Below are 21163 nucleotides of genomic sequence, written 5' to 3' on the forward strand. Positions count from 1 at the left end.
AATTTACATACCAACCAAATGTAGAAATCACTGGCAGCTCTATAACAGTTTTACAAGGAGCCAAACTGGAGGCATAACCTTTAGACAAAAGTTGAATTCATCAGGGTGCCTGTTTTCTATCTACCTTTCTCTGTAGCTGTTCTGGTTTATTTCATATTTTTGTTGCCTGAGTGTTTCACCTTCCAAATCTCTGTCCTATTCTGTATAGGTCTGGAGTATGCACCAGAGACTGTTGACTAATGTGTATTTGTTGCTGGTGGCTGTAAGGAAAGTGAAAGTGCAAAGCAGCAGGAGTGATAAAGAGAAAAAAAACAAAGGCAGATGCTTTTGTGTTTCACAAAGCAGAAAGAATGTTTTCTATCTGCAGCAGTGGCACTGAACAGTGACAGAGCACCAACAGAGAGCTGTGGTACATCCAAGGCAGAAGGAAATTATGCATTAAATTACAAGGGGATAAAAGTGCATAGGACGTGAGGATTTGATTATTTCTCTAATAAACAAGTTTGGGATGGATATAAAGTGAGAGCTGATTGTACTTCTGACAGACGTAGACTTCCACAAACAGAAGAAACTCTAAACAGGTCAATTCGGGGGCATGAATCCCAGAAAAAAGCAATGCAAAGTTCCCTGTCATCCATGTCAGACCACCATGCTTGCTAAGAGTGTTACACGTCCCTCTAAATGTAACTGCTATTAGGGGCAAGCTGCAGTTAAATGGATTTGAAGGTGCCTCTTGAAGACAGCCCAGGGTGTGTTTCAGTCTGCATTCTCCTTCAGGAAGCTATAAAAAAACATCCTTTCAACAGGTTTGCAGCAAGGCTACAGCTAATTAAACAACTGCAGGTGATGAAACACTGGTCCTGCAGTGCAGACAACAGCTTTACTACTACGAGTGCATGGAAAGCCTAATTCAAGACATTCCTGTACTTCCTGGGCATGGCCTCCCTGTGTCCTGTAGAACACCCTCTCCAAGAGGCTTGGGGAAACTGCCCAGTCCTGGGAAGTTGTAATGTGCGTGGTACAAAACCCTTTGCAGATGCAGGATGGCCAAGGCTTGGTGCACGGTCTGGCTCTTGGCCCTCTGCAGAGGCAGTGGCCATTTGACTTCACTTGAATAGATGTTTTGTGAATCTCAGGAGGGGCTGCTCTGTCTGCTGCCTGAGCAGGCTCTCACTGGGTGAGAGGCATGCAAATGTCAAGTTTCCCCTCTCAAAAGAAGATATTGTACAGGCTCAGGTAACTGAATTAACTGTGATTATAGCAATCTTTCATTAGCCTCATTTTATTACAGTTGTTTAGTTCTTCTTTATCCAGGTAAAGCATGTTGTGGGTTCCTTTACGCAAACACTGAAAAAACTTATTTTGTTAATGAATTGCTAATGTCACACTGTGCATTGTAAATCACAGTAAGTGCTATTGGGGCTTGACACAATGATTCAAAAGCATGAAAGGTTCCTGATTAATTTCTTTGCACCTTGGCTGATATGGCAGTAATGCTGTTAGGTGATACGTCAACTTCCCAAAGGCACATTTTCTGGAAGAAATCACAAATCTCAAGCATATAAAGCATATTTTTATCTAAGAGATTTAGCTGGAGTTGCCACTTCGCCACTTTCTTTCCTTTGATAAGTATAATCTGTTTCCCTGTTCATTTCAACTAAAGCTGGTTTTAAAATCCAAATACTTGAAGGGAGGCTCAGCATGACAGAATGGAAGTAAACTTCCCTGGCAAGCACAGCCTCCTCCTACCATCCACAAATTATGTTTTGCATTCTTTTCCCCTCCTTCAATTAAAGAAAAATGTTAAATCACAATTTAACATACTAAAGAGCAGTGGAAATTATAGAACAAAGATACATGGCAAACATTTGAGTGTGAAGTGAAAATGGAAGCTCAGACTCCAGAGACCACACGAAAGGTAGAAAGGAAAGCACAGTAACTTGCATTGTCATGCAGGGAAGTATGAAAACCTAATCAGGATTCATACCACCTGGCTAAAAGAAAGGTGATACAGCCCGAGAACAGCCTGTACTCAGTGGAAGCTGAACCCGGAGCTGGTTTGGGTATGATGCCCATAAAGGGCTTTATTCACCTTTGTCATTCTGCCATTTATCTTAGTATTTTCACCCTGCCTTCATGTACCTCCATCAGTCTGAAGTCTGCACACATTTACTGTGTCAGATTTTCCCCCCAAGGTAACTCGATCAATGATGTAGTTATCGTGTGGATAAACCTGACCCACTATCCATCTGCTTCCTTATGTGATTAAACTATTGGGTGAGATCAAATCTAAAGTGGGAAATCATGAACATAAAGGATTACAATTTTGAGAACAGAAAGATAAGAATTTGAGCCATTTTTACCTCCACTGTTGATTATATGAAACCTGAAAATTTGGATGCCTGCACATGCACCTCAATCCTGTAATTTTCCCCTACTTTGTTTCAATATTTTTCTGGTGTAACAAACATGATTGTCAGAGCAACAATCTATGTCACATCAGCAGCTGTGCATCCCAAATTAGCTTATGATTACATTCAATAATGTACTACAGGTACCTTGCCTTTTCTAAATAACTGAACTGTTTGGAACTAGGTTGTCTCTTTTACAAGGGATTCAGTGTAAATTTTTCCAAACAAACCCAAACCAATACTGCAACATTCACAGCTTCAAATACAAAGTCCTTCAAAAATTAATTTCAGGTTCATCAAAAGCTTTTTTCTCATTCCTATTTTTAATTTCTGATTTCTGAGAGTCATTCAAAATTGGAAAAGTCAAAATACTATATGTTGAAAAAAATGAAATGGAAACTTCAAACTGGAACATTCCACTGCAGTTTTCTTTCAAAAAGTGTCAAGAAAGAGAGCATGTCTGCAGAAATGCAGGTGACGGAAAACATTTTTAGAACAAGGAAGAGCTCCATCACAGGAAACTAGTGCAATAAAAAAGCTCTTCAGTTCTAATTCTGTTTCTCTGGAACATAACAGAAGTGTTCATAGGCTCCTAGATAAGAACAATTTACCCCTATCCTGCAGATTCAATCATTGTGATCAGTTCTTCCCCTTTTAGGATGCTAAACTAAGGAAAAAGGGGGTTGTATTCCTGCTGCTAATTCTCTTTCTCAAAGCTCAGGATAGTCCTTAGTCTAAAACCAAGACAACCTTTCTGCCTTCTTTCCCCTGCAGGTTTCTCTCACTAGCTAAAAGTACTGTATAGACCACCTTTTGTAGAGAAGTGCTGTTTCTTGGCTAACCTCACAAATGTCTGGCTTGCATGATTTGGCACTGACCAGTAGTAGACATGAACCCTTTAAAAGCTCAGCTCTCCCTGTGACACCCTCCTTATCACCCTTTTTAGAGGTAGACACTAATTCTAGGCAGCTCTGAAAGTTAGTAGTGGTAAAGGCACCTCTAGCCCAAAAGCCAAAACGGTCATTTTGATTCCACTCACTATCTTTGCCCTCTGGTGGACCAAGGGAACCTTTTTTTCATTTTTAACTCTGTTTCTGAGTTGCAAAGACAGGTGCAATGACAATAAAGGCAAAAACATGCAGAGCTGCATTACAAACCAATTCATCAGAAAACAGAGCACGCCTGCCTTACAAATTTGCCTGCAGCTCTTGTCTGCTGTGTTATTTTTAAACTGCCTGCAGGTTGCAGATTTTTCAGTGGTCCTTCTCCTACCACTGTACACAGAGGATTTAGCAAGGCACAGCTTCCATTATCATGAATTTAAGTTACCAAAATTCCCAGCACATTAGAAGTCAGCATCCTTCATCTTCCCATAAACTTTTTGCTGCAATTTGTGTATTCACGAGAAGGCATCCCACACCTCTTACAGCCTCTCTCCGTGGCAAGGTCAGTATAACTCGTCTCTGCATTCCTGATGTTCCCAACTGCCACACATCAGCCTGCGGAGTGCAGCCTGCAGTTGTTATAGCCAGCACCCCATGCATCAAACTACAGACTTTTTGTCTCATCATGAAAACCCCAAGCAGATAGACCCGATGCTCCATTTCACAACACTGTTATCACTCAGGCGCCAAAGCCATCTGCTGTACCAAGGAAGGCTATGTGCAGGTATAGGGCACTTTTCCATCACACATCCAGGACTTGAATTTCACAGTACTCCCAGCAAACCTGCCCCACTTCTGTGGGAGGCTTGATGGGATGGAGTCAGTACTTGACATCTCTAAATGGGAGAGCTTCTATGTGCAGAAAAGCTTCACGATCCATGCACAGTTCCTATAGAGAAGGGGCTAACAGGGAGGGTAGTCTATTTATGTCACCACAATATTTTAAAGAGGAAAGCAATGGGGCATTTTTCAAAAACACTGATCATCACAACTGCTGCCAATGGAAACAGAAGCTGCAGATGCTCAGACTTTCTGAGGTGTAAGTCCCTGCAGCCAATTGTAATGAATATTATGGTTTGCCTCCTTCTTCTCTGTTGTCTGGTTTATTCTGCAGCCCAGAGCAGAACTGCAGAGCAATACCCTTCAGGTCAGAACCTCTCCCCTCATCTGATTTGGGATGTCTCAGGCATCAAACCGTTCACACTCTTGACCACTGTAAGGAGCTCTAGAAATTACCCCAACTAGCACTATAAGAAACGCTTGCCCAGCTTCATCAGCAGGGGCACAGCCACATTCATTTCCATCCCTTTGACACACACGGAGCAGATGACAGCTGTGTGATACATGAGGTGTTTGTTTTGGATCTGGAGCTCCAGCACAGAAGACTTTGCCCAATAGGGTACAGCAGGGACTTGAAAGTAATTTTGATATAAACGGCCAACAAGCTGCAGTCAGAGCAAAATCCTCTGGCCTCAGAGGGCTGACGACTGTCTCCTTGTGGGACAGTGTGGGACCAATTTGTCTGTCTCAGTAGATAAGGCCAAGGAGAGCCTGGCCTCCCTGTGTTGGGTAGGGTTAGGCTGCTGTACTGTAGGTTAAGCTGGTCCTTGCTTGACCCTGTGTAACAACTGTCCCTCATCGTTCTACATCACACAGCTATTAAGCTGTTGCTCATTTCTCCCTGCTGATTTGGAGAGTCTTGATCTGGCTCTCGGCTGTTTATATTTTGCAGACATCCTCTATGTAATTGCATGGCCTGGCCCCAGGCTACCAGGCTCTGGGAGAAACAACTGCATTATTCCACAGAACAGTTAGCATAATTAAAATATTGACTGCAGATTAAAAAAATGTGCTGAATATTTCACAGAGTGGTTGGAGGGTTGGCAAGTCTTGGCAGCTTGTTGGCTGCAGGAACTGGCTGATATTTAGGCGCGCCTTCTCCTTCAGTATTCGTTGCTGTACGTGGGAACTGCTTTTTCTGCTGTCAACTTCTTATCTCCCAGGCAGCCAACCCACAACCAAGAAAAAATGAACTGACTGGAAATGAGGAGCTCCAAGGGCTTTCTTGTGATTCTTACTGCCAGTGAGACCATTTCCTTGTTATTTATGACTTCAGGACATCTGTCTTACTGTGTCTCTATTTTTATTTGTGTCCATCTCTCCAAATGCACAGTGTAGGAACTGCATATGGTGAGAATATACCAGGTGATAAAACCATTTGCTTCAGAACTGTCTGTACCATATGAGACGCATTAATAAAGTTTAAAAGCCCACGAAAACCTCCACTGGCACATTTGTTTTAGGTACTATTCCTTCTTTGACATTTGATTTCTATCTGTATTTCATCTGTAACCAATGTCTATGGCATAAAATCCTTACATTTCTACAACCAAGAGGGCAGAAGGGCATGGAAGAAACCCGATTGACAGGGCTGTTAGAAACTACAGAAGCACTGATCACTTAGGGAATTCTTAATGCCTTTGCAGTGTCTCTCCATTCCCTTTCTTAGGGGAATATCTGGGATAACAAACATTGCTAGAGACACAGAGGTTTGGGTTTGAATGTCTTCCTGGTTCTGTCTGCATCCCCTGCTATCTGGCAAAAAAGGTAAAATGATCTCATGCTACCAGTCTTTAAACATGTGGATGATGCCTAAACCACTTCGCAGACACTTACATCCTGAATGAAATGCAGCAGGATCAGTAACTTGCCAAGGTACTGCTTTAAATCAGTTCTTTATTTAATCTTCACTTACATGCTTGGGAAATTCCTGGAATGGTAGGAAGTGTTTGAGCAGCAGTGCAGTCTCATAAGCAAGGACCAGAGACGGCTGAGCTGAGGCTGTCCTAATCTACTGTAGCTTCCAGGGACAAGGGTCTGATTTACAGTCTGATCTACAGCTCTTTTGAAATGAGCTAATTTTGTGAACATTTCCATTCCCACTCAAGGGATGTCACAAGAAATGGCCAAATGCTATTTTCTGAGGCTTCTATTACAGCTTTAAAGTAATCATAACAGCAAATTAATAGCAGATCTACTCTGCCATTTTCCATTCTCATTGCCGTGTCTGTAGTCAAGAGTAGCTCTACTTCAAAGCTTATTTCTGCGATACTTCTTATTTTTGAATACACAGTTAGGAAAGGAGCATGGTATCTTGGCACTCCAGCTGTGGTCTGTAGGCTACTGCCCTCCTTCTGTGCTAGGCTCGTTGCTAGTTTCTGCTCTCAACTTAATATTGACCTCAACTGTAAACCACAAATATCACCTTGGGTACATGTCATTCTTTCAAAGGCAAAAATATATTTTTATGTACATTTCAAGTCTCTTTTAAATTAAACCACAAGATAAACCATGGAATGAGACAAAAGATACACTAAATTCAACACATAGAAAGAGAAATTCACTGGGCACGCACAATGGGGGCAGGGGGGAATTGTTACAGCTTTTTCTCTGTTCTGATAGTTCATGTGGCCATGTTTTTAGTTTGTCTCCACTGAGTGATTCATCTCTGTTACCAGTATTTTCAAAATTAAATGGAAGAGGAGGAATGTGTTCATTCCCCTGCTGTGTTTAATAATCTTCCAAAAATTGTTTCCTGTTTACTTGGACATCCCCACCTCCATGCTGTGATTTAAGCATTTTCACCCTGTTAACTTAAAAACAATGCCTAGAAGATGCTGTATAGTTTTTATCTTGCAGTCATAAAGCAATTTATAACAAATGTTGTTGTTCCAGAGAGAAATTACTTGGAAATGTACATATGTTCATAGCTCCACATTGCTCATTTGAATCATAACTGATTGTTGAAAGAAAATACAAATTGTCATTCAGTTTTTATTCATGTAACATGTCTGATGACTGATGGCAGCTTCTCTTTTAACAATCACTGTATTGGTGCTCAAATACAAATCTCAGTAAAGACATCAGTAACCTCATTTGTGGAACTGTGCTACTTTCCTTCATGGTACTGGCTAGCACTCAACTGTGAATAGTCAGTATGTATTGTTATGTGCAAGACTAGTCTGTCTGTAAGCAGAACTTACAGTGTATTTTCAAGACAAAATAATAAAATACCTAAATTGCTTTTCCAGCTGAAGCATTATCTTTGAATTCCTGTGGCTTGGCTGGACAAAAGGGAAAGAATTTTCCCCTTAGCTTCCTCAAGGAATAAATTTGCACAATAGTTCTAAGATTTTACTTATGTAGCACATATCCGACAAAATATAAAAGATTTGCATTAGATCACACAAGTCAGTGTGTTCTGTGTTAGCTTATGTGAAAAGAGCTCATTTAAAAGGCAGCAATATCCTGTGGTCTAAGAACAGATCTGGAAGCTGGGAATTCAGGAGGCACCTGAGCTTTCTCACACTTCCTCTCAGCTTTTCATAAAGGTCTACATTTTTCTAAATGAACATTACATTTACGTGATTAACTGGAGGCCGCATGGGCCTGATTTACAGATGTGCTAAATTTCTACTGCTGCTATTAAAGCTATTGGGAGCTCTCAGCTCTCCGCGTTTCGGAAGGCTGTAATGCAGTTACACGCAGCCCTTGGGAGGGAGAGTAACACTATTAACTTGGTGAGTACCAGGCATGGACAAAGGTAGGAAAGGGATAGAATAAAGCGTAGGGTGTACAAATTCAGCACATCCCCCTCTCTGTTGGCTTAATAGCCCTGATTAATCTATGAGGGATGGCAGCAGTGGAGAAACTGAAACGTTTGGCATCCAAACAGGTACTGTGCAAGACCAGAGTCAAGAGAGCAGCTGGTAGAAAGGACCGGGCTGGCACACTGAGGTTGGCCACCACTCTAGCTGGCATCTCTCAGCCAGGCCACTGGCTCCAGCAATGCAGGGACTTTCTTTCAAAGTCTTGCACTGCTTATCTTGGTGACTAGACTGAGTGCTTGTTGGCTGCTGAGCTTCCATTTGCCTTCCCTTTTTAAGTCTGTCCTGAAGCTTTTTGCCTAACAGCTGGCTTTCCCCTCTTCCCCTCTCAGATGAGATGGAGCAGTCCCCTGCAATGCGTTCTGACTACTTGGTCTCAGGGATTCGAACTCCGCCAGTAAGAAGGAACAGCAAACTGGCGACACTGGGCAGGATCTTCAAACCATGGAAGTGGCGGAAAAAGAAAAATGAGAAACTAAAGCAGACATCTGCAGGTAGGGTGAGAACAAGAAAATGATGCTGCAGAGGGCAAAACTTAGCTTGGGTAAAATTTGCTTACATAGGGAAGGTTAATGGTGACCAGTTCCAAATCTAATTCAGAGATTTCAGCATGTTACAGATTGATAATGTTTAAGGCTATAAAGAGCCCACATAGGCTGACTTACTATAAAATGCAACATAGTACATTTAGAAGAAAAGGTCAAAATATGAGAGTGAAGCACAAGCCTCGACACAGACTGCTTTTCATGGGCTGTCCCTTCTCCAAAATAGGCTGCATTTATGGCCCCAAGTATCATCACCCCTTTTATTTGGGGTGAAGATTATATAGGTCACAGTAACATTATGAAAAGTGACAGGAGGGAGCTACAGCATGTAAAATGTCTTCCCTCAAGCAGCTGCCGCTGTGGTGAAGAAGCCCAGCACAGAGCGCTGCATGCTCTCGCTAGTATCCAGGGATGTCCCAGGAGATCAGTAAGGAGACAAACTCACTTGCCTTTTCCTAAGATAGGATGGTGCAATTCCCTCCATTTGCCCCAATATCCTGTGGAGCATCACAGAAAAGGACACCGCTTCCTGAGGCAGCTCTAGTATGTTGTATTAAACAGCATGAAGGTGCTAATATCCCTGTTACTCTGCACTCAGTGTGATCAGACAGTAGGTTGGACCATAAACATCAGCTCTAAACGTGGGTGATGTTACAGCTGTTTTAACAAAGGAAAAGGCACAAACAGGCTGACCACTCTGTGCTCCCCAAAACAAAACCCTCGCAGTTCTTTCCAAGCACACAGTAGTTGAGACTAGAGGGAATTTCCACATTGCGTCTTTCTCACTCCATTATGTGAATAGTCTGTTGTTAACTGTGCTGTGTTATGCCACTACTTTGTGCAGTACTGGAGAAGAAGATGGCAGCACGACAAGGTCGGGATGAACTCATTAAGAAAGGCCTTCTGGAGATGATGGAACAAGGTAAGTAAAAATTCTTCATCTTTTTTATCAAGTCTTTTTCAGGACAATAGGAAACACATCATTGCAAAAGAAGAAACCTAAAAATCATATTAATAAAAACGAAAACCTTCAATCCAAACAGAGAGAAAATTCAGTATCTGAATTAAGCGTGTCTTTCTTCAAATTCCTCCCTGCTGCCATCAATCCATGCAGTTTAATTTTTGATGTTTTACCATCTTGAATGCAACCCCGTCTTCGCTTGATTTATACATGATGCAATCTGATCTGGTACGTATGTTTTATGCAATTGCTCTAAACCTAGCTAAATCCTACTGCCAAGAAAGTCAGCTAAATCTGGTATAAATATGAACTTAAACATACAGATATATTCAGCTAACATGTACAACCCGTGAATCCAAATCTCATAAAATGGTACTAATCTGATGTTTTCAGCTGTCTTTCTGGTAAACCAAGTTTGTGCAAAACATATTACCATTCTGCCTGGTTTTCATTCACATGGAAAAGTGAAGCGTTTGGTAGGGTCATTTTAAAGCTTTCCTGAGTACAAACCAGGTTCAGCAGAAGTCAGTGAATTGAAGTTGATAAAGTGTCAGAAATATGCAGAAAGGACTGTGGTTCGGTATATCCCTGCTCCAGAGCCCTGACAGATGCTCAAGGGAGGCAGATCTGGGTAACTATTCTGCAAGATCAAGTGAGATCCCCATGTTATGGACAACATCCCAATTGCCATTTCCACCTAAACAGAGATAAAAAAATTAAATCCATCTTTACTTTGAAAATGTTATAGCAGAAAGTACTGTCATGAAGAAAGACTGGCCTTTTGAGTTTGTCCAATCTGATAGAAATTATGTTCTTTGAAAGTAATAATTGAGTTTCTTTGTATAAAACAAATGCCGTGCCTATAAATAGCCTGTGGGACAATACTCAGTGACGCTATGCTGGAGTGCAACTGAGCAACTGAAGAGTCAGAGCATTTTAAACAGGATTTTTCTTTTTCACTGCAGTAAAGCAATTTTTGTATTATTTTATTTGATATATTTTAATATGAATTTTATGTTCAAGTTAAAACAATACTCTATCAAACCATCAGCTTATTCTAAAATGGAAGTTTTTAGAAAGCTCATTTTTAATTCTTGTCCATTGAACTCTGTGTGTGTCTTGTATTTCTAGATAATTAGCTGCCCTATTATCATATTAGCAATATTGGATAGAAAAATACACCCCATTTCTGCTAGGAGTATGAAAGTTCCCCATAATCCATGAATTTGAAGACATGCATACATAGAATTTTGCAAAAGAACAGCAAAATGAAACTTCTGTAGAGCACATTGAAAGGTGAGAATACTAATGAATTAATAAACCTCTTGCATGCATAAAGAACTGATCGGGAGGAAAACAGATGATGCTAAGTTGCAAGGTAATTTAAAAAAAAAATAAAATAGTTGAAATAAATACATACAGCCCAGTGAGGAGTGATGACAAGCCGTGCTTTTAAAAAGGCGGCTGCAAACAGACTGCTTACCTGTCTGCCACAAAGTTACATAGAGCTCCTATAAACATCAAACAAATTTTCAGTACCACCCTGCTGCCCAGAAAGGAAAGACTGGCTAGCAGTCAGTTCAAGGACATTGCAGCTGCCTGCAAGTTATTTTTCTTTACAGTGTTGTGAATCTCCAGGGTTATTGTATTATATTATTAGTAGAAGCAGCTTATTAACTGGAATAAAAAATTGACCCAAATAATTCTCAGTAAATGATTAGTGCCCTACTTGGACTGAGCTGAAGTGGCAGCAGTTTCAAGGCTAAGTCCCCGATTATGCAGTAAGTTGCAATTGTCAAAGCAGCAATACTATGCAAAAAGACTACAGTAAATCCTAAAATCCCTCTATTTCAGCAGGCTCTACTCCACTTCCAGGGACCTGCTCAGTTTCATAAGTAGCCCAAACTGGGATGAAGCTGTAGCCTGAGAAACCTCCAGACCTGCTTCATGCATTTACAATAGCTGTGTCGCACTCCAGTTTCACAGCACAAGGACTGTCAAGCAGCATTTTGGACTGAACTGTTTGGCTCAGAGGAAACCACAAAGCTAGCGCAGAATCTGCCTCAATCTGCAAGCAGCCCAGGGTGAAATTGCACTGTCCTTGCTTGGTGATGAGTCATCCTAACAGGTTATGTCACCCTTTCTCCTCACACAACCCCAAAACCCAGCTGCCCAGACACACTGCGCAGTCTCACAGCCTGCGCCCCTTCTGTCCTTCGCTCCTCTCCAGCTCTGCTCGCACAGGGCAAATGCCAACCTGCCCCTCGAAAACTCCTGACCTGAAATACAGGTTCATTCTAGGGAACCAATCTGTACTCGGCAAGAGGTTACAGGGTGCAGGGTCTGGCATACAGTGAGATTAATTCCCAGTAAAATTACAGCCCTACTTCTTCTGGTTACTTTGCAATACTCAAGACTTTGCTACTTTCCTTACCAGTGGATTTAAATTCTGTGCTTTCTCCTGTCCCTGGGCGATCTCTGAAATACGGACGATCTCTGAACCCACGGCCAACCAAAGCAGCAAACGCACTTTGGTCTAAGCACGAGCTGGTCATTTGTGACCAGGAGCATCACTGCTGTGAGTCTCGGATGCTCCTCAACAGAAATTCTTCAACAGGGCTGTCTCCTGCTTGTCATTACTTCATTAGTCTTTACACTTTCCATTGGCCAGGATCTGAAGGAACGGATGTCTCTGACTGCATTTTCATTGTGGCACAGCTGTCAGCAGCTTGCCTTTCTGAAGGATGTGAGGAACGTGCAAAGCAGAGTTACACTGAAAACGTTTAGGGAGCTTCCCCCGATATTTCTCCCCACCGCGAGCACAAAACTGATCAGATGTAGCTGTACTTACAGCACTGAGACATAAGGGCAGCCTGTCAAATAATGCAGGCAGATGTTAATACACCAATGATTATGTATAGGCTGCCTTCACAATGAGCTGAAATGTAGGCAATGAACTTTTTTCCCCTCCCCTTCCATGTATCATAGCAACTGTGCTACTGCAAGGGCTATTTTAAGAACAGTAACTTTTCACCAAACGTGATTATGAGGCAGACTGAGTGAGCTCAGCGCACAAAAATACTGCATCCCTTCTGCAGCCTCTCTGGGCCAAAATCGGATACCTTTACCCAAAAGCACAATAAATTACTCTGCAGATTGTCCAAATGGTATTAAAAAGGAGTAGCTGTGAAAGCTAGCTATTTTAAATCAATGTTCAAGAAACTTGTCATGATATCATTGCAAGAAAACATAGCCCTGTCAGGAGCTTCCAGAGAGGAGCGTCTAGGGCTGAGAAATGCAAGTTAGGAGGTCAGGGGTGGACAGCAGACATGTCCATCAGCATGGAGCACTAGCTAGAGTGGGAAGTAATCGTTTGCTTTGGTTTGCAACAGTGATGTAGATCTCGTAAATTCTGAGAGAGTCATGAAGTAAAAGGATAGTTTGTATTCTGAGGACTCTTGCCTGAATAGGAGAATACTAGAAAAGCTTCAGTCATCAAGATGCGTACAGCTGCAGGATCACTGGCACAAAAATCTTTCAGAGTAAGCAAAGGGAGCAGTTTCTAGGTCTGCATGAAGAGGGATTTGAATTTCTGATCAGCTCAGTCACACAGGACGTGCTTTTCAAAGCTGAGTGACTAAAACTATGCTCAAAACCTACAGCTTGGTAGGGAATATTAGCAGCCTTGTCTTCTGTAAGGCTCTGGCATCACTGCTGGAGCAGCTGGGTGGCAGCGTGTCGTGCACGGAGCCTGACACAACTCGGACATATCAGACCAACCTGTGAACTTGCTGCACCGTGAGCTCTGCTCGTGTAAGGAATTGCCTTCTCCCAGAGACCTCTGATTTCCCAGGCTTATGCTCGTCTCCCACATAGCAGGTGCTTCCAGAGTACAGTGGCCTTCCTGTACATGCACAATGGCCATTTGCCCAGGCTGCTGGATGCCAACAGAAAAAGATGCGCCATTGAGAAAACTGGGGGGATATTAGTACCCAGATGGACTGTATACTCCGCAAGTTTTGCATTACAGATGCTTAACACTGTTAGAGATCAGGTGCTGCTCTAAGACAAATCTCGGTCCCCTGAGCACTAGCAGCTTTGAGACTCACTCTTCTCAAGAGGACAGCAGGGAGTTTCAGTTTTCATTGCTCATGGTTTAATTAAGATTAAATCATTTGCGTTTTAGATACTGAAGGCAAAGCCTGCATTGGTGACGACGCCACAAGAGCAACGCAGAGTGACCCTCCAGCTCCTGTGTGCCAGGCACTTGCCTCAGAAGAGGTGCAGCAAGAGAGTACAACAGCAGCCACCATGAATGTGACCTCGTTTGGCGAGGAGCCGAAAGAAGATGCAGGTATTGGATATAAAATGTTTTCAAGAAACTATAAAATGTTAAAAAAATATTTCTGCTAAGCTGCTTTATGAGGAATCAAATATGTCAGCACATTAAAGGGCGAGAGCACCTTGTTCAGCTCAGCCCATACTAGGTTAGGAATCAGTACTTAAAAACAGTGATTTTTGAGACTGCTACCAGACTGAGGGACCACACAGAGCTTGGCATAATGGGATTAGTTGGATTATGAGACAAGCCAGCCTTGGCATGGTGCCCCTTTGGTATTAGCAGTGACTGCTGTGAAGATGAAACAAGCTTCTCTTAACATTTCTTAAACTTCTGTGCCAAGCCTGAAATTGTTTGTCCTGCCTTGGGAGAACAATGTCAATACACAGCCCATACTGTCCCTATCATCACCCAGTCTACAACATGCTGCAAATACAATTGAAGTTCAATATAGGAGCACAGATAAGCTAACCCAAGCTCCTTTCATGCAGCTGTGCTCTGGCAGAGCTCATCTGTGACAGCAGTTCCTTGGGACCCGAACAGCCAAGCACAACCTAGCAGCTGGAGGGTTTCCATTCACTTCCTGACAACCAAGAAACACAAACCTGCAGAGATAATGCTTTATCCTAGTTTGTGAGGAGCGCCATGTAGTGATTACAGATCTTCCTGCCTTCTGTTCAATCTTTACATCTTCTCCATCTGCCCTGGTTGCCTTTTGTTCTCTACCCCAGCCCCTCATGCCCTGCTTTCTCTGGGGTCCCAGACCCTGGCCACTTTCACCAAGCCCACTCCCTACCTGCTGTGGTTTGCTGAGCAATGCTACCTGCTTACAGCCTCAACCTGCTTGAGCACCTCAGAATGAAAGTCATTCTCTGAAGCGTTATCCATTTCTTTCCTTTATCCTTTCCCACTTCCTTTTTCTCCTGTCCTTTCCATCCCCGTGACTCATGCAATTTTGTTCCCTTTTGCCATTTTGCTTTTACATAATGTTGCTCTTGTGGACCATTTGTAGCTCCACTCCACTCTTAATTGTTTTGACAACAGAAACTCTTCTATCTCCTAAAAAGTCTCTCTCTTATTTGCTCATCACAAGGATTTTTTTATAAGTTTAACACCACCTTTCCATCACCTTCTTAATTCCGACTACACGTTTATTTCATCAAGAAATATCCCAAAGCACTGTATGTGGGCTTCTAAAGATTTATCCTGTCTCTTTTGTGTTTCTTAAAATAGAGACAAAATAGAGACTTGGACATAGACAGTCTCTATTAATACATGCCCTTAATGCTGTTTTCCTTTCTCTTCAAACTCTGTCCTTTATGGCCGTGTTTGGTTTTGCACCACCCTAAAAATTAGTTGAGGCAAAAGCCATTCATCTCCCCGTTCTCAGAAGAACCACATCAAGATCTTGACCAGAATCCTTCAGGTCTTTTTTTGCTTTTTTCTAGAGCATTTCAGTCCATATCACTAAGGAAATTTCTCTCTGAACTTCTTATTCTTATCATTTGGACAGGCTGTCCTGGAAAGATGGCACTAATGTATCATGGATTTAACCTTATGGCTCTGCAAAACTTGGTGCTGTGATTTAAAATTTACCTTACGCTGCATTCAAAATTGTGTATTGAGGCTTTCAAAATCATCCCAATTTCTTATGTCTCTTTCACTAATCCTAATTCCTTTTATTGTCTCCCTGGCACAACCTTTCCTCTCTTCTGTATTTCATTTCCTCCGTTTTTTGAGGTGTAATTTTTCAAGGTCCCAAAGTGGAATTTCCTTCTCATATCTCTGTGGTCTGCAAGACTCCACTCCTATTTGTTGGAAATCTTCCTACCTCTTTCAGCGTTGGCCTCTGGCTTTTAAAATAATTATTGTCAATCTAGTCTTTATGTGCTAATTTATCCCTGTCTGTGCATTCTAGCATTCTTGTCTCTAGTGAGTCTGCCCTAAGGATTTCATTGGATGGGAAAGCTCTTCAAAATTGTCAGAATTGCTAAGTTTATTATAACGTTGAGTTTATTGTAACGTTTGTCCTCGGGCTAGATCTGGGCCCAGTGCAGTAGGTGTCTTTCCACAAATTTGTATGAATATTTGACCAGCTAGTAACAAAATTAACTTATTTGCTTTATACCCAATATGTTATTTTTCATCCTGAGGATGTGGGATGAAGGCCAAGGAGGGCAAGAGAAGGAAACAAAAAGAAATATTTGTAGACACGTTTAGTTGATAAACAGAAAAAGAACAGCCTAGGGAGAAAGAAGGCAGTTTTCCCACCTAACATAGCCAATGGGCTTGGGGGCAGTCCCAGGGGGAGGATTTCTACCTAGTAGTGAGATGGCATTTTGACAAGTGGCACTCTATGAATAATTAGCTACTCTGGCAAGGAGTCTAGTGCTGAGCACTTGGAATATTTTCAGCAGGATAATATTCACTCTGCATTATGAAATCTGCTAATACGTTTGTGTACTCAAGACTCAGGTCTGCCTTCAGACCGAGTCAAACATGTGCTGTTGTTACCAGAAAGAGCCACAGAAAAAAACAGAAGCAAATCATTCTTTGCAGGGAATGTAAAGTTTACATTTAGACAACAGTGCACAACGCCAGTTTGTTTTCACAACACCACTCTCAGAGAGGATGGAGCTCAGAAACAAAAAAATCTGTTTGACTGAGGCTGAATGTGTTTCTGATCCGCCTTCTCTTAGGAGAGATCCCACTATGGCTGCTCCTCTGCATCCGTGTCAAACAGCACTTCATGTCACAAGGAGATCTGCTGATTTCAGTGAAGCTACTGCCAGAAGAAAATATCACTCCACTCAGGGGAATGCACTCAAATCTCACTAATTTTCCTATCAAGCTGCTAACATCTACTAGAGCTCTTGATCTTTCTGTAATGTAACCCATTAGTGACTTCATTTTTCTCTTCCTCTGTTCCACATTTTGTCTTCTATGCAGTAGGCACAAAAATACAGAGTGATGTTAGCCTGGAACAAAGCATTTTGCTAGAAGTATATGTAAAAGAAAATTATTTACTTCTGTAATTCAGGCAACTATCACATACAGCAGCTTTCCTATTAAGCCAAATTTCACAAGAATTCCTGTTAACAATGCATATTTATTCTACTTTCCTGTCTTTTTTGAATGATAAATCCTCATTCCTCCTCTTCTTGGAATATTCATTAATCTGTTTGTTGACAAATTAAATGCTATTATCTTGCCAATGCTATTGTTTCCAACCGCCTAAGTGCTCTGGTGCCTCCCCTTGCCCTCTGAACACGAGGATGCTGAATGTTCATTAATACAGAGAGTTTGTATTCCAAACAAGACACAAAACTGAGCCAAGAAAAGGTTTGTGACATGGCAGCTGTGGGTGTCCACTGCTGTGAGTTTTTAGGAGATGCCCTAGAACGGTTTGGAGGGGAAGGTACTTTGTTTAGATGATCCGGAATGCTAAAAGGAGTAGAACTTGCCATTTATCCAGCCTAAGCAGTCTGGACCTCTCTCATGCTCTGCCCTGGTAAGACCCCACCTGGAGTACTGCGTCCAGCTCTGCAGTCCTCAGCACAGGAAAGACATGGACGTGCTGGAGCAGATCCAGAGGGGGGCCACAAAAATGATCAGAGGGATGGAACACCTTTCCTACGAGGACAGGCCGTGTGCAAGTTGAAGTCATGTATTAAATAAGATAAAAATTAAATTGTGAAAATAAATGTGTACAACAAACAATTGGAAAGTCAGTTTTCCTGTAATATTACCTTTGGCTGCGTGTTCCTAGCAGAGTATTCACTTCGTAACTGCCACTGCACGTGCATACTGTAAGAGAATTCATTGCAGTTCTCAAAAGTTGCTTTGCCTTGCTGTCTTCATTATTAAAAAAAAAAAAAAAGGAAAGGGAAAAAGGCTTTAGGGAAGTAAGGGAAGCTCAGCAGTTTTCTCAGGAACATCAAAACTAACATTTCTTCAATGTCCTTATACACTTTATTTTTTACCTGCCTTGGCTGGTTGGCTGTTTCACACAATAATTATTCTCGCTATGGAAAATAAGTCCTTCTAGCTGCATGCCATGTGTTCTGTTTTTCTGAATGTTCCTGGCATTATCCCCTGGCCTATCATTATTATTAACTTCATGTTCCATTAATTCTATTCGTCTTCTTACTAGCCAAGAAACCTTCAGCACCCACGGAAGAATTAGAAGATGCCAGCCTGCCAGCATCTGAAGACAGTCCACAAGCCTTACTTGTATCTGAATCTACAGATTCCCCCCAGAAAGAGACAGAAAGAAACCCAGCACAGCTTCCCAGCCCGCCATTGCTCCCAGCTCCACCACCTAAGGCAATCTCCAAAATCACGAAGAGCGTAACAGGTCAGTCATTACTGGTCAGTAAAGACTTTCCCACCCCTTATGTGTTGTTTGCCGACACAGCACAGTATGTAACTTTTTTCTGACATTCTTTTTTAAGCCTGTTGCCGGAAACTGCCGTGAATCAGGCTAGTTGTATTGAGTGAACAGAATGCTAATGATTTCCATGAACTGAGCAGTCTGGTTGCCCAATAACACCACACTGATCTTTGTACTTCTCATGTTTATCTGAATCTCTCAGAGGATTATTTATTGCACTAAACACATGTAAAACAAATCAAACCAACTGCAAACATCTGCTGAATCAGATGCTCATATCGATATGCCATAAAACACAAGGAAGATTGAAATATTTTCATTACCTAGACTCCCGCTAGATAGTACAGCAGCCAAAATCGAGTTCAAGTCGACAGGTTCTGTAGAGGTTTCTATCTGAAGCGTTTGCTCTCGAGGGTAGGTCTAAACTAGAGCTATGGTATCTGGTCTAGTCACACAGAACACACATAAGTGATACACCTGGCTCTCACAAAGCAGTCCTCCCTGCCAGACTTCATTGAATGTTTCAGGAGCAGTTCCTCTGGGCCTGATTTTCTAATGTATTGCCAATGTTGTTACATTTTCCAACATTCTGGCACTGCAGAAAGGATGTTAAAGTGAATATGATTTTAGTTTGTTCCAATTTGAGGGCCCCTACATATGGTAAAAGCAGTTAAAAGGGCCTTATTGCAAATTGGAATCAAGTCCTGACATCTAAATGTCAGATCTGTTGGTTATTTAGACTTTTAAATGACAGCCATTATCTCAGCCCTGATTTGCATCCACGCTCATCTACTGGCACAATGAACAGGGTTTTCAAAGTCACCAGGAAATAAAGTATCAGAGGGGCATTGTGATCTGACCACTGGGGTTCATAGGTTTTCAGTCTTTTTGAGGAAAATTACAAGTGTTTCCCCCCGAAAATATCCATATTTTGTCCATGCTTAAAAGCTGCAAGAGTTGAAGTGGGAGCTGGACTAAAAATGGTATCATAATGCTCCTTGTTCAGACTGCTTGAACATTCTGTGCTATGGGTCAGGCTCCAGCCTGCCCCTTCCACCTTGAAACATGAACAGGCACAACCAGGACACGCCTCTGACTTTGCTCAACTGATGAGAAGGCCATGTTCTGTATGAGGTGTAGGCTATTTGGAAAACCTGACCCACAGAGGGTAACGAGATTACAGGTCCACCATGCACTTCACAGCATTTTGAGTCTAGATATTTTGCTCCTTAACGAGAGTATTTCCTGTAACATCTAAGATATTCTGTGGTTTGGTCTTTCATTCTCAACTAAATTTTCCACAAAGAACAACTCTCCTTTTTCCAATAACTATAGACTCTTTTTCAATAGTGAATATACATTTGTTTATTTTTGTGTGGATGTGCAGGCAGTGGTAGGTGAGACTTAAACAAATACTGTCAATGAGTGAAAGTGAATACAAATGTATGGGGAGAGGGAAAGCGCAATTATGAAAGAAAAGCAAGATGAAGAGGTTGAAAAGCTCTTTTGTGGTTTTTTGTTTTGTTTTGTTTTTTTCCCCTTAACAATGTTAGAGATGCTGTTAGAAGAGAAGTGAGGAATAAGCCAAGCATCAGTTAATCACAGAGAGAGGGGGAACAGGGCAAAGTGCCAAGATATCACTTTGCAAGATTATTCACTGAACAGCTGTCATTAGGACAAATAAGGTGTGATCTAAGGAAACACTGTGTTGGCCCAAGCTGCAAGGAGAACAAAATTGGCCCTTGACCTGTTCCAGGAACAAGCAGGTATAAAGATAAAGCAATGACTCCTCCCTTCCTGCTTTATGGTTGAGCTGAACCCGGGATTCTGGCTCTAAGAAAACATGGACACCCTGTCTCTGTGCAGCGGTATAAAGTGACTTAAGAGGCAGGTTTTTTCATCTCCTCAGGCCATGATTTGATGAGCAATGACTGATGGTGAACGTCCTCTGTGCATTTCCACAGTAGCACATAATTAAAATCCCCTTGAGTACCAAAACCCCATCTTTGCTTAGCAGAGTTTGGCTGTCTCCTGGCTGCAGCAACCATCCTGATCAGTGCAGGAGGAACTCCAGGGTGGGAAGGTGTCTCATTGCCAAGACATTGCCCACTGGGCACCTAGGCACTTGCAGAAATGCCCTTGTGCTTTCAGACATTTCAGATTTTAAATAGGTTAGTTTTTGGACTAGCTTGACCACTGTCTCCCAGATGCATTGAGATATGAATGAAGCTTTGGCCATTGGGTAGGGTTCTGGATTGAAGGGAGATAAATGTGGAAAAATGCCTTCCAAAACTGAAAAAAGTAATGTTAGGTCTTTCTCAGAGTAAGAGAGGATTGCGGATGCGACTCTCTGCATTTAAAGATGGTCTCCTCTTCACCCCACAAATGTGAAAAAGAGATCAGGCCTAGTGCTGTCACTCTCAAATTTTTGACGTTTATTTTGGTTATGGCTACAGGAGCTCTTCTTCCTACTTGTGCGTTTGCTGCTGTCCTCAGTAATTCTACATGCCAACCTCCAGACCCAGCTCTGTTCACAGCGCTACCCTTATGAAGCTGTATCAGGTTTCCAGCAGAGAACTTAAGAAAAGGCATGTAAAGTTGGTAACCATTATGCAGGATGCTGGGTCTGAGAGGAAATAATTAATAACTGAAGTTAATATTCAAACCTTCTTTTGTTCTCTCCAATTTTCTAGTAAGTTACCCTCTTAATAGGAACCACATGTTTTTTACATGGGTATTGCAGGGTAATCCTGGCCTGAGCAGAAATTTTTCTCTGCTACGAACTGAAGGATTTATCTCAAAAGTAAGTGAAAAGTGAAAAAAGTAAAAATGATCTGTGAAAACAAGTTTGTACAAAAGCTATACGAGCTGTGTTAGTTTAAATTCCTCTTTAAAACACTAGG

General features: G+C 41.9%; 1 protein-coding gene across 1 annotated transcript in view; it reads left to right on the forward strand.

Moving 5' to 3' along the window:
• The window catches only part of PHACTR3 (phosphatase and actin regulator 3), a 110057-nt gene that overhangs the window by 51411 nt on the left and 37483 nt on the right, over positions 1-21163 (forward strand). Inside the window, exons 2-5 of the mRNA XM_086474660.1 lie at positions 8355-8516; positions 9412-9489; positions 13715-13882; positions 18021-18224. Of these exons, the coding sequence (XP_086330786.1) occupies positions 8355-8516; positions 9412-9489; positions 13715-13882; positions 18021-18224 (612 nt within the window). The remainder of the gene's footprint in view (positions 1-8354; positions 8517-9411; positions 9490-13714; positions 13883-18020; positions 18225-21163) is intronic.

The sequence above is a fragment of the Leptosomus discolor genome, chromosome 17, assembly GCF_034619465.1.
Source record: "Leptosomus discolor isolate bLepDis1 chromosome 17, bLepDis1.hap2, whole genome shotgun sequence".
In the NCBI taxonomy this organism is placed as follows: Eukaryota; Metazoa; Chordata; class Aves; order Leptosomiformes; family Leptosomidae; genus Leptosomus; species Leptosomus discolor.